A 12,955-nucleotide genomic window follows, 5' to 3' on the forward strand; every position below is an offset into this window, starting at 1 on the left:
TGGAAGGATTCATAGCTGCAGTGATCAGCTGATCGATTCGTTGCATTTGTACAGAGAAATATTTCCACTGATTTCCACGTCCTGACAGGAAGTGATCCAGACGGAGGGCGGTGGTCGGTCCTGTGGCATTCCAGCTGTGGAGAGAAGAATTCAGGAGGAATGAACATGAAACACGGTTTTGTTTCTCTCTGACTGTGACAGCCAATCACTTCCTGTCGGCTGGGCGGCCTTGGCGGTGGAGGCGGCGAGCGTGAGGACAACGTGACCTTTCTCAGCCCGACTGTGGACTCGGCGTGTGACCTTCATCTGCTGCGAGGTCTGAAAACGCTCTGACAGTTGGGACGAATTCACAGCTTTGATATTTGTGCTGCAGCAGGAGGAAGCTCAGCGAGGTGGACATCGGAGCAGCGCCGTGTCCGCTACCATTAGTGATGAGGTCACACAGTTATTCCCAGTGAGAATGAACCATAAACGCTTTGAGGGCAGACGGCCTTTAAATAGGAGGACGACTCAAACAGAGGCGCTATCGTCTCCTCGGTCCTTTCCTCCAGAGCTCCTGGATGTTTCCTCGGGGAACTCCCAGCAGGTCGGCGGCCACGTTCACGCTCTCTGTCAGGATCCACTTACTGTATAACGAGCAGCGCGGCCTCGTCACCTGCAGGACCTGGACTCTCTGCAGGTGTCGTTCCGGTTTTGCTTCTATGGATTCTCAAGTAAACTTGTGACTCCAAAGTAAAGACCGAATAAAGCCCTGCTTCTGTTTGTTTAAAGGTCGATGTGTCTCCTCACCGTCAGGTTTACCAACAGGAAGTCCATCCCAGTGTTTATATCTCTGCCTCCTCACCTTTCCGTCCTGCTGCAGTGACCTCTGACCTTTCACAAACTACAGCGGGGAAAAACTGAGATCTTTCATCTGGATCTTCATTTCAAAAACAAAGTGTTTACATGAGCTGGATGGTGATGAGGTGAAAGTCTGACCAGGAGCAGACCCGGAGACCACACCCCTGTGCAGCGTGGAGATTCAATGAGACGTGTGCAATGCAACAAAACGTAAAGAAAAGCAAAAATCCCACAGGGAAGAGTTGAGGAGCGTCTCTAACAGAAACACGTTTTTGTCTTTAACGGACTTTAAAGCGTCCACAAACTCGGTGAAGCTGAGCGGTGCGCACATGCAGCTCTGCCACAGCCTCTGAGCCTGACCTCAGAGAGATGAAGCAGTGTATCTGCTCCTGGGAGAAAAACTAAAGAACGTTGGCTTACAGGTTACAGGAGGACCTCTGCTCGCAGCTTCTGTACAGCCGTCTGCAGAGCTGCTGGGCTCAGCGTGAACACCGGCAGTGACCAGTTTGTAGGAGAGGACATTCAGGAGGAGGGAGGTTACCACCAAACCGACGTTCAAGGCCCTGAGTGAGGTGAGAGGTCGGAGAGCTTCAGGTGATGTGCAGGCTGCAGGAGCTCAGACTGTTCTGTGTGGACCATCAGCAGCAGAGATACGTTTATACTGTGGAGGATGAACAACTGAGGGTTTTACCAGCATGACCAGCACGTCCTTCAGCGCACACGCATGTACGCAGCAGACGAACTTCTGTGCACCTTTTTGTGTTTTTGTGCTATGTCGTCCTGCACCGACATGGCAGACGTTACAGGCTCAAACTGTCCTCATCCATGCTCTGAACTTGTAAATCAGACTGCGTAGTTGGGAGTTTTGTAACCTTGTAAACCAAAAAATCTGAAAATGTCATGTTTGTGCATCTATAGAGGAGAATTTGTGTGTTTGTAAAAGTATTTAGACACGTTACACATTATTTTGTTAAGGTCTGCTTACAGATAGAAAGCAGAAAGCTACGTGTCAAACTCTGGTTCCCTGGCTGTGTGTGACTCTCAACTTACGAGTACGAATTTTGAATCAGTTCAGCTGATTGGTCAATGTCATGTCAATCACATGACAATGTCCAATCAGAGAACAGATGGGTTTGGCTGTGGGAGGGGCACTTTACTTAGCTTCAGGCCCTGGAAGGGTCATACAGTTTGAAGCTGTAGGATCTCTGTTGCTAGTTATTTAACCTTGGGTGGCTGTTGAAAGGATAAAGTTGTGCTACACCAGAAATACCTTTATTGCCTTAGTATTACTTTAACACAAGGTCAGGGCTGACGCGGACCATCGCTGTGAGTTACCACAAACTCAGAGTGAAGCTGCGCTCTGCCGTTGATGCGCCTGCTTGTTGTTCCAAAGCACATATCTCTCTGACTTCATATCCTCTAAATGAGTTTGTTGTATTATCTTAAAATGTTTAATAAAAACATGTATCGCTCAAGCTTTGTAACTGTCCCGAGCAGTGAAGAGCGTGTCGTTTCCAACACCGCTGCCCCCTGAGGTCCACGGAGCCGCTGGAAAGGCTCTTCAGGTCCCTGTGTAAGCACATGTGTGATTGACATGACACTGAGCGATCAGCTGAAAGCAAGAAAAATCGGGTCAAAATTTGCACTCGCAATTCGTACCTCTCCTGGAACCTCAGAAACAGAATGTCCCCACTAAGACAGGAAAACGTGTGTGTGTGTTTGTGTGTGTGTTTCTCAGAAGAGCCTCTGTGTCGCCTTTTTAATCCCCTTTAATCTGATCCAGGAACAGTTGCTATATAAATCTGATGTGACGTGTTTAGACGGACTGACCCTGAACGCCTCACAGAGCACACCTGAGCTCATCTGTGTGACTCTGGTAGAGACTCTCACACTGCTGCAAACACAGAACACACCTGGGTCATTCTTACTATTCGGTGCCATTTGAGTCCTAATGACATAATATGGTATATTTAGTGTAAAACTTGTCTAATGCTTATTTCTAAACCATTTTCTTGTATGTTTAACCCCCCTCTACCATAGAACACATTGATATATACACAGGATAAATACATTAAAAGTAAATTACTTTTATTTTAGCACAAGTCACTAAAGTACTATGTCCCCAGTCATGCTTGCTCGACTTCAGTTACAAATATAACTTAAAAAAAAAAAAAAAAATCTAGATTTTTCATCATTTTTGGATTGGCTTATTTCTAATGTTCCTCATCAAATGTTCTTTTTTATTATTAATGCATGTTTAATACTTAAAATCTTTAAAAAATGTTGTGTCCCTGAATCAACTGTCACCCCTGTTACTCTGATAAGAATTCCATAGAACACATCACCTGATTATTCTTTTAGTCACATGACACTCCCGGATGTAAGATATTTTGGAGGGAAAACTTTCAAGAAGAAGACGAGTAAGTACCACTCTTTAATCAACCCTTTTTTCAATGTTTTAGCAAGATTTTGTAATGTGGCAAAGCATAACACGTCCAACCTGTTACGCTTATTAATAGTGGAAACAAATTTTTTTTGTAATTTTTATAATATGGCTAATAAACATGTTAAAAATGGTTCTTAGTGGTCACCATGTACTAGCTTGTTGTTCATCATACTAGTAGTAATGGCTAAGTTTAGCATAAAATCTCCCCCCTGTTACCGTCACCCCTGTTATTGCTATGCACTGTAACATGAAATTTCCTTGCAGATTTTAAAAAGGGACATTGTAGCTTTTAGAAAATGTAAATATTACTATAACTGTGTATTCAAAACAGTTATTAATAGAAAATTGAATGTCCTGTAACAGGGTGGACATTTGGCACGTCATGGGTAAAGACTTTGATTTTAAAAAATATTATAATATAATATCCTTAGCTGGACCAATACATTTTTCTTATAGGTTGAAAATCCCTCTTTTAGATGAAATGTTAAAATAATTCAAAATTTTGTATTTTTTGATGAAGAGTGATCACACTGAAATGGCACCGAATAGTAGGAATGACTCACCTGATCAACTAATCATCTCTCTGATCTGATGTCACGTCTCCTCCGTCAGGCTGTGGGAAAGAAAGCTTTCATGTTTCCATGGATATAAAACGTCGGCTGCATCCTTCGAAGGACCCGGCCTTCGCGGTCTACGTGGGCCGGGTCCTTCGAAGACCGAGAAGGCCGGAAGTGCGAGGTTGTGAAATTGGACGGTCTAGCCTTCAGATTGTCGTCACCGCTGTCTCGGTGGAGTTTAATAAACTCGCCGTCTGCTCCTTGCTGTCTAAAATATAACAGGACACTGGAGTAAACTCTCGACCGTCTCACACTTCTGTTTAATCAGTTTTCTGTTTGACGTTTATTCAGCTGTGTGAAAACCACCCGGAGGAACCCACCCAGGGGATTAATAAAGTTTTATTTAATCTAATAACTTTGATCTCAGCCAAACCAATTTACTCACCAACAAATAAAACACCGTTAAAAGCCAAACAATAACATTTTTAAGTTATCTTAGAGACCACTGAACCCCCCGGTCAGCTATCGAGCTGGCCGTGCTATGAATTCTGGGATATGGTAGGCCACGAAGGACACACCCGACCCATCCTTCAAATTCGGGGAAAAGGAGGACGCATTTGTCGGCTGCATTCGGAGGAGTCGACGAATTGGGACAGCCTTCGTCGCCTGGCTGTGACGTAATCGGCCTTCAAATGCAGCCTCCGGAGGATGCAGCCGACGTTTTGTTTTCAAAATTATTAAACTTTATTAAGAAACAGTATACAGAACATGTATACAATAGTGATGGTAAATTTGATTCTTTTATCTGAATCGAGTGTTAATGAGTCACTCACCAAAGTGAATCGGGTTTTTTGAGTCATTTGATTCACTGAGTCAGTCGACCAGAGAGTGCAAAAAATGTACATTTTCACTCAAACTTAATTTGTTTCTCTTTTCATGTAAATCCTACTGCTAAGATGAATGATTCTAAAAGAAAACAACTATTTTATAGAGAAAAAAAGAGCAAAAACATTTCTAAAATTAAGCAATTTCCTATCAAAATTGCTTAATAAACATTTATTTTGTTTATTTTTATTTTAATAGTATTTTCCTTAAATGTGTTAAATATATATTTTCTCATCTAAATGTCCACTGAGCTGTGAGCCAGGGGGCGGTAATGCGCCTTAACATTGGTTGCCAACCAAGAAGAAGAAGAAGAAGCTGTGAGCCAGGAGGGAGGGGGTGAGTAGCTCAAATGTGCTGTTAGCATGTTAGCAGAGCGATGTTACTGTGAACCGAGGAGCTATTGTCTTGATGTGAGCTTCTACTCAGGGTTTTTTCTTCCAGTTCAGAGCAGAAATCTTTTTGTTACGATACTGGATGTTGTTTTTCTCCACAATTTTAATTATAAGCTAATACATTGCTGCTAACAGCAACAGGGATGAGTCAGTGAGTCAGTTGGGCTTGTGAATCATGATTCATGAGTCAGTAAAGTGATTCTCGAGTATTGAACGATTCGTTCATGATTCGCGCATCACTAGTACACAACCAGAACAAAATGAACATATGCCAGGGGGTGTAATACAAAGATTTACAAACATTCAAATAATTTGTAATTACTACAAACAGTAATAGTTTTCACAGCCTTTTCGTTAATTGATCCACGAATCAATTTTATGTAACATAAAACATTGTAGTAATGTTTAAAATGAGGCTTTTTGTTACTGTATTTGCATTTGTGAAAATAAAATTTAGCTAAGATAACTAACAAGTTTATTATAAAGTAAACATCTTCCTTTTTTTGCCTTTGAAAGAAACAAAATACAACATTTTCCCGTTTCACAGTAAAGTCTTTGTAGAGATGTCCAGCAATGAATCTACTGAAGTCTTTCCAAAATGTTCCAGCGCATGAACAGATCCAGAAGAGGTGCTGCAGTCTCAGGATGGCTTCCACAAAATCCACAGCTCACATTTATGTCCCTTTTGAACTTCGTCATGTAATGATTAGCAGGATAAATCAGTGTTTTAAATGAGACTTCCTTCACTTTATTCGTTACCAGATACTTGTTAGGTTTTGGGACACAGCTACAGTCTCGCAGCTGTAATGTAGGCCTTAGAAACAAACCGCAGCACTGAGCATGCTCAGAAACAGACTCATTCACAGCAGTCAGATCTTTGTTTTCCCGCTCTGCCACAGATTCAGCTGCTTCACCTCTCAGAGTTTTATCATCATCATCGTCGTCCGAGCACGGCTCTGATTGGGGCAGCGCTCGCAGAACAAGAAGAGTCACCTGATGTGCTCGGACGCAGAGAGCCGGGGTTAACAGAGAGAGCTGATAATCAGTGTACTGACAGCCCTCCTCTCTGGAGTTTCATCGATCAGCTGACGTCCTGCATGGCACACCTGTCAGGTGTAAGATGAAGCTGCTGTTTTGTTTCACTCAAAATGACAAACAGGCAGGGGAGAGGATAAAGGGAGACACCTGGGACCCCCACAGGTGTCAGGTGGTTTTACTCGTCAGTGCAGAGGAAGCGATTGGTGACTGGAAGCAGGCTGCTTCTGTCACCTGTTCCATTTAGGCCACGCCTCCTGTAGCAGCAAGCAGAGTTTAAAGCCGCCTCACTCTGGATTTGATTCTGTGAGCAGAGTAAGCCTTCAGAGAAGCAGATCTGTCGGTGGGCCAGTTTCTCTGACTCACCGTGTCCTGTTATAAATGTGCTGAGCTGTGTGAGGATTACTGCTGCAGGTATTTAAACCCACAGCCAGCGTGTGTGTGAGCAGACGACATGCAGCAGATCTACAGACACAGCAACGAACACATCGAGGTTTATACCACCGTCTTCTCCCCCCAGGGTGAGTGCAGCACACCTTCACCTCTCAGCAGACACACCTTAACACCTCGAGTCGCGCTTTGTGTCAATGCCGAGTTCAGGTGCTGATGGGCGGTGCCCTTCTCATGAATCTGACCTAAACCATCAGAAAGCTTCTCTAACTGCAGCGACGCCTGACGACGACAGAGATTGGTGTGTTTGCTGCTGAAGCCAGCTGTTCTTCGTGGTGGTGCTGCTTTCATGGAGCTCCAGATGTTACAGTGGGTGGTGGTGTTCAGCAGCTGGAGTGTGATGATCACGCTGTCGCTCCTGAACCCGCAGACACGGATCAGCATTGATGCTGCTTTGAGCCGAGTGCTGTCCGGAGGACGCCACGATCTCCAAACAGACTCCAGCGTCTGAACTCTCCGCTGTCTTCATCAGAGCGTGACGATGATGCGGTCACGGGCTCTTCATCGCTGTTTTACGCCCACAGTCTCTCACTCGCAGCTGTGCCCTCTACATCGCCTCGCTGGGCGGCAGATGGTGAACAGCTTTATTACAGTTTTCGAGGGTTTTTTGCTGATTCATTGAAACACGCTGCTGACATCAAGTTTCTTAGTTCCAACATTAAAACTTTTCTGTCAAGTTCAGGCTATAAATGACCTGTTTGTAGGAAAAGACCTGAGAATCTGGCGATGCTCTTATGAAGAAAAACGGAGAAACTCTCAGCAAAGAGCGACTCGTCAGCTCAGCGACAGACGGCGACCTTTGGCCTCGATGATACGATATCAGACCACCGTAGTCTGCTTCAGGAAACCGAAGCTTCATCATCACTCCGTGTGGAGCGAGTTAACCCGAGCGGGTTTCACAGAGTGGTCGGTCTTTGGGTTCAAATACACCCGTTCACGTGAACCCTGCGTGATAAAGTTTACACTGCTGTGAAGTCCTGCCAGGTATCAGCCAATCAGAAGGTCTGAGGACAGCTGCGAGTGGATCAACAGGAAGTTGATCTTCGCAGTGAGGAAAAGTTAAAACGGCTCCTTCGTGAACCGTGAAGGTCTTAGATATCACCGCTCTACTTCCTGTAATGTGTCTCGGTTGTGTTTGATCCTTGAACATTCACTTCCTGCTCTAATTCAGCCTGATCCTGTTTCCCGGCATCTCCAAGCACCTGAAGGCCGCAGCGTTTCCTGGGATCAGACTCTGACCAGGATCCGTCTCGGACCGCTGAATGGAATAAAGCAGCTGGAAGTGATGCCATCTTTACACTTTTATACAAAGCTAATCTGGTGTAACAGCGACTTGCTGAGGACACTCGGTGACAACCATCTACCAGGTGACCGGTGAACGCCTTCAGCAGCATTTTAACCGCACGCTTCGATCAGGCTCGCTCCAGAGACCGTTCCCTCGAAGGTGAACCTGACACATCTTTAGTTATAAGACTGAACACGAGGAGAGGGTAAGATATCCATGGAAAGGTGAGGTGTGAAACAGATAACTGGCAACCTGGTGGATGTTAAAAACATGACATCGGACCTTCGCCGCTTTGGACAGAACAGCGAGGAAGAGAGGCAGCAGAAAATCAGCTGTTCCTTAAATCACACAGATTCCATCTTGCAGTGTCTCTGATCCTTTAATCTGTCTGCACAGATCTGATCGGCTCTTGTCTAAATTCCTTGTCTTAACTTGAGCATCTCTGTATGCTGGAGCCAGCTCACAGTCTCTTCTTCCTCACAGGATGCAGAAGTTTCCTCGCTTCTCATCTTTGTTTGTAAGAATCAAATGCAAAAATTCAAATGTATGTTTTTCTTTTCTCGGGTGAACTGAAAACGCACCGAACCTTCTCGTACGTCAGCTGACACCATGAATCACTATCATTACCAACCAAAGCTTTTTGTGCCCAGAAGCACTGTGTACACAAATATATGACCCACAATGTCAGTAAAACAGGAACAAACACACACACAGGAGTTTTGTGGGACCTGTATTGATGAGCTGATTGGTTGATGTGACTTCCTGTGTTTGTCAGTCTGCAGGTCGAGGACAAGGACGAGATATGTGGGAGCAGAGAAGGTAAATTCATTCATTCATTCACCTTTATTCTGAAAATCTGAAACTAAGAAACACATCTTATTTTGAAAAGCATGTGAGCAGTTTACCTGTATCACTGAAAAGAGATAACAGCAGATCCTGGTCAAATTTACAAATGAAAGAAAAGATGACTCGACTAAAACACGAGAACGAGCTGTGAGGTGTTGGATTTCACTGATGTTGGAACAGGAAATATTCATGAAACGATCACGTTAACAAATGTTTGGTGTCTCTGCAGTACAGTGGTCTCGTTTGTTGAGGCACGTCGGGCTCCTCAGTAAGGTTTCTCAGTATTTCTTCCTGTTTCGTGTTCATGAGACGATGAACATTTGTTAGCCTCCCGACTTCTCGGCCTTCTCACCCCCACCAGACAACAGCTGCCAGGTTACTGATCAAAGCCGATAAAAACACTCCAGTGTCGAGAAGCCAAAACACATCACAGGTGAAAGAATCAATGAAAAGATGCAGAAGGTAAAATGGGCGGAGCCACCTCAGTGCCCGAGTCCAGCTCAATAACCCGTTTGTCTTGATGTCAGGGTTCAGGCTCTGGCTCGGGACCAGAGAGGCTAATCAGTGTTACATCAGCACGACCTCCGACCTCTGTGTATTCACAGCCTGCTGAGCCGATTAAAGACGCACACACGCGTCCTCAGAGTGACATTCATTCATAAAAGCATCGATTTCGTTCTCTTAGACTGATTTTAAATGTGCTTTTGACAGTTTTAACTCAAAGAAAACCTTTAAAGTTCAAAGACCATTTGTTTTAAATAACCCGCACGTTGGTTAAACGCACTAATATAACCATGACATCTGCACGATATTTTTAACATTTAAACTACTTTAAAACTGAATTTGTCAGTTTAAATTTATGAAAAGCAAGAATTAAACACATCTACAGCTCATCTTCTTTTATTGGGCATTTATACTTATTATCTGCAGGATTTATGGTGTTTTTGTGATATAAAACCACCTTTTGAAATACAAAATGCTGACATGTTAACACGTTTTTAATGTTCTAAAACATGAATAAATCAGAAATTAAATTACTGGGACTTTTGAAACCTCTAAACTATCTTTTGATCATTATATTATGGTTTGAAAAGCCGAATGCACCAACAGAATGATGACGTTTAAACTAACGGCTCCTGTTTTCTGAATATTTCCATGAGTTTTTCATGAACTTTCGTTAGAGAGTAAAGTGCTGTTCAGGTTTGATCCTCTGGGGGGCGATATAGTCATAAGCACTTCTGACTGTAACTGGCAGATGGCGGTGGCGAGGATCCAGTACCGGGGCCGCTGGCCGAAGGAGCTGAACCTGAACCAGGGGGACCTGGTCCAGGTTCAGTTTAAGGAGGATGAGGCGTGGTGGTTCGGGCGGCTGAAGAACGGGGATGAGGGTTACTTCCCTGCCGCCTGTGTGGAGCTGCTGCAGGTAACGGCGCTCACCTGGCCGACTGGATTAGAAACTCCACCTCAACCAGTATGAGGTCCTTTACTTCTCTCACCCCAACCGGTCGCAGCAGATGGCCCCGCCCCTCCCTGAACCTGGTTCTGCTGGAGGTTTCTTCCTGTTAAAAGGGAGTTTTTCCTTCCCACTGTCGCCAAAGTGCTGCTCATAGCGGGTCATATGATTGTTGGGTTTTTCTCTGTATCTATGAAGCGCCTTGAGGCGACTTTTGTTGTGATTTGGCGCTATATAAATAAAATTGAATTGACTCTGAAAAGCAGGTCCCTGAAAAGACCTTCCTCTGATTTAAGGCATGACTGAAGAGCAGCAACATGTTTTAAGCAAAAACTAAAGTGAGCGTTGTGACACGACGCGCAGCCTTAACGTGGCCAGCCTGTTTTCACCTGGTAATCCCTTTGGTACCTGGCAGCAGTAATGGAAACCACAGATTAGTTTTAAACAGGCTTCTGAGGGATCAAAGGCTCGTAGACGCTCCAGGTACACCTTTAAAAATACCTGTGCAGTTCCAACATTCATTTATCTATTGATGCAAAAAAACGTCATTTACTTCAGAGGAGAACAAAGAAGGTCTGAGTTCTTCCGGTTTCCTCTGTGCTGACAGGTGACCTGTCCAGGTGGACCTTACCTGTAGCTCTGTGACAGATGGGCTTGATAAGAGGAAGGCACACTTTTTAACCATTAAAAAAAAAAACTTCTTAAACTGCCAATAATTCATTAAAGGCGTTACGATATACTAACTCACATTTGAGCTGAATTTAGGGCGCTGCAACCCATCTGCTCACCTGTGTCACATCTTCACCAGATTTAAAGGTGTTCAGGTGTTGAAATGACTTTAACCCTGAATAGCAAACATTGGTACTAAACTCTCGCTTCTGTTTGTAAGTTAAAACAAACTCAGCAGCTGATTGGCTCACAGCCAGCAGTGATGTAATCCTGTTTGTTTCACAGGGTGGAGCGTCTTCCATAGCCACGCCCACACTGCTGAGGAGAGGCTCAGTACCAGCAGTTGTATTGACCGCAGGCGCCCCCTGTGGCTGCACGAGGTAACTACAAAAACAGGTTTTACAGCAACAAAACTTTATTGAAACACTGAGCAGAGACAATCAGAGGGTTTAGCTGCTGTTTGAGGACAAACACTGAGGCTCTTTATTGTTTTAAATATTGAACCATTATTACTAAAGACTGTTTCAGAACTGCATGGATGCAGTTTACTTTCAAAGTTCAGCGTTTAAATGCAGATTATTACTAATGTGACTTCAATTTTATATCAGAAGCTTTTATTTGTTGTCCTTTTGTCTCTCTGTAGTTGATTTCTTGTGACGTGAGGTTCTCCGGTTCCAAACATACAGTTAGATTTTTATGGATCTTTGACGGGACCGATCGTCGGCGAGAACACAGAGAGAACTTTGGGGGAAACTCATTGTGTGCCGAGGGCCCAAAATAAAATAAAGCCCTCTGAATGTGAGTCGGCTGTTTTCACTGTGAAACATGCACCTGATGACTTTCTCTCCTTTCAGCGGTCGCAGCACCCCAAAGCTGCTCAGGAAGAACAGCATCCGCCGCCCGCTCGGCCTCGGTGGGCCCTCAGTGGCGGCGGCAGGAACGGGAGGCTCCTCCGCGGCTCCTCAGGGGTCTCCGAGCCTCCTCCACCGAGTCCTGGCCAAATCCAGGAGGAAGAGCTGCCCGCATCTCACCCACATCCACCATCCTACCCCCGATACCGGTTCCGTGAACACCGCCTTCCAGCCAGACTAGACCCCGAGTTCACTCCTCCTGTTCCTCCTCCTCTGCACGTGACCCAGGAGTCCCAGGGGTCAGGTCCAGATCACTGGGAGGCCCTCTTTCATCTGCTGGAGTCTGAAGCGAGTTTCAGAGGCCGATGGAGTCACCTGTCCATCGAAAACCTCCCAGTCAGCCCCGATTGCCCGACGTCAGCCTCAGCTGGACCCCTCAGACGGGGCGGAGCCACCGTCACTGTCAGAGACGCTCACTGAGGTTTCAGAAAAAGGTCGGGACACCGGTCCAGCTTCATCGCTTTATTAAAACTGTGCAGTCACTTTGTTTTTGTGTCACTTCACAAATTTGATGTTTAAAAAAGAAATAAAATCATTTAAAATCCATTCCAATATCAATCAATACAATCAATAAATCTATTGTGAGGGTTAAAAGAGCAAAGTGTTAAAAACATTCAGCCATGTTTCAAGCAAGAAATCAAAAGTTTTACACGTTTAAAGGAGCAGTTCATAAAATCAGCACTAAAAACTGTCTGAGGTTAAAATCCGTTAAAATACACGTGAAGATCCCATCATCCTCTCCTCAATCAATCAGTCAATCAAACAAATAATCAGTCAGTCAGTCAAACATCACACGCTGATGAGGCCGCACTGATGCTGAAACACTCATGATTGGAGGGCCGACTGAGACTGAGCACGCTCTGAAGTTTCAGGATGACCAGCTGGAACAAAGGAGAGAAGGAGGAGGAGTCAGACACAGAGTCAGCTGATCAGGACAAAGTAAACGGGGAACGCCTCGGCTGTCAGTCCGTCCTTCTGCTCAGCCGTCTGTCCAAGCAGCTAAAAGCACAGCTGTGAGCGAGCGAAGCCACGATGCTGCAGTCTGAGATTCAAACGTGTGTCTGTGCCTTTAAACTGCCCGTACGCATCATCAAAATATGGTCGCCACTGACTCCCGCAAACATGGAGGTGAGTTTCCGTGTGTGCACAGTAAGAAGATGTCACGCGCACGTCACTAAGCAAAGAC

The 12,955-nt window shown here is 44.8% G+C and overlaps 2 protein-coding genes across 8 annotated transcripts in view; one reads left to right on the forward strand and one right to left on the reverse strand.

Annotated features, from left to right (window-relative positions):
* The first annotated feature begins 6,209 nt into the window (after positions 1-6,209).
* LOC146552777 (uncharacterized) lies at positions 6,210-12,315 on the forward strand. 2 transcript variants are annotated; one of them, XM_085254422.1, is made up of 5 exons: positions 6,210-6,676; positions 8,666-8,709; positions 9,992-10,159; positions 11,144-11,238; positions 11,713-12,315. In XM_085254422.1, the coding sequence occupies exons 1-5, from the start codon at positions 6,610-6,612 to the stop codon at positions 11,948-11,950; spliced, it is 612 nt and encodes a 203-aa protein (XP_085110548.1). In that variant the 5' UTR covers positions 6,210-6,609; the 3' UTR covers positions 11,951-12,315. The 2 variants fall into 2 exon arrangements, with proteins under 2 accessions (XP_085110548.1, XP_085110549.1); XM_085254423.1 differs by lacking the exon at positions 6,210-6,676 and adding an exon at positions 6,685-8,049.
* LOC146552778 (uncharacterized) overlaps positions 12,217-12,955 on the reverse strand; it is a 9,447-nt gene continuing 8,708 nt past the window's right edge. For all 6 annotated transcript variants that reach the window (XM_085254240.1, XM_085254242.1, XM_085254241.1 and 3 more), the window contains one exon: positions 12,217-12,650. Coding sequence is in view for 1 of the 6 variants with exons in the window: in XM_085254244.1 (XP_085110370.1) it covers positions 12,552-12,650 (99 nt within the window). In the remaining 5 variants the exon portion in view is untranslated. The remainder of the gene's footprint in view (positions 12,651-12,955) is intronic.

The sequence above is a fragment of the Mchenga conophoros genome, linkage group LG18 (genome assembly GCF_057382185.1).
Source record: "Mchenga conophoros isolate Kocher_MC1m ecotype Shallow Benthic linkage group LG18, M_conophoros_male_GT1.1, whole genome shotgun sequence".
Classification (NCBI taxonomy): Eukaryota; Metazoa; Chordata; class Actinopteri; order Cichliformes; family Cichlidae; genus Mchenga; species Mchenga conophoros.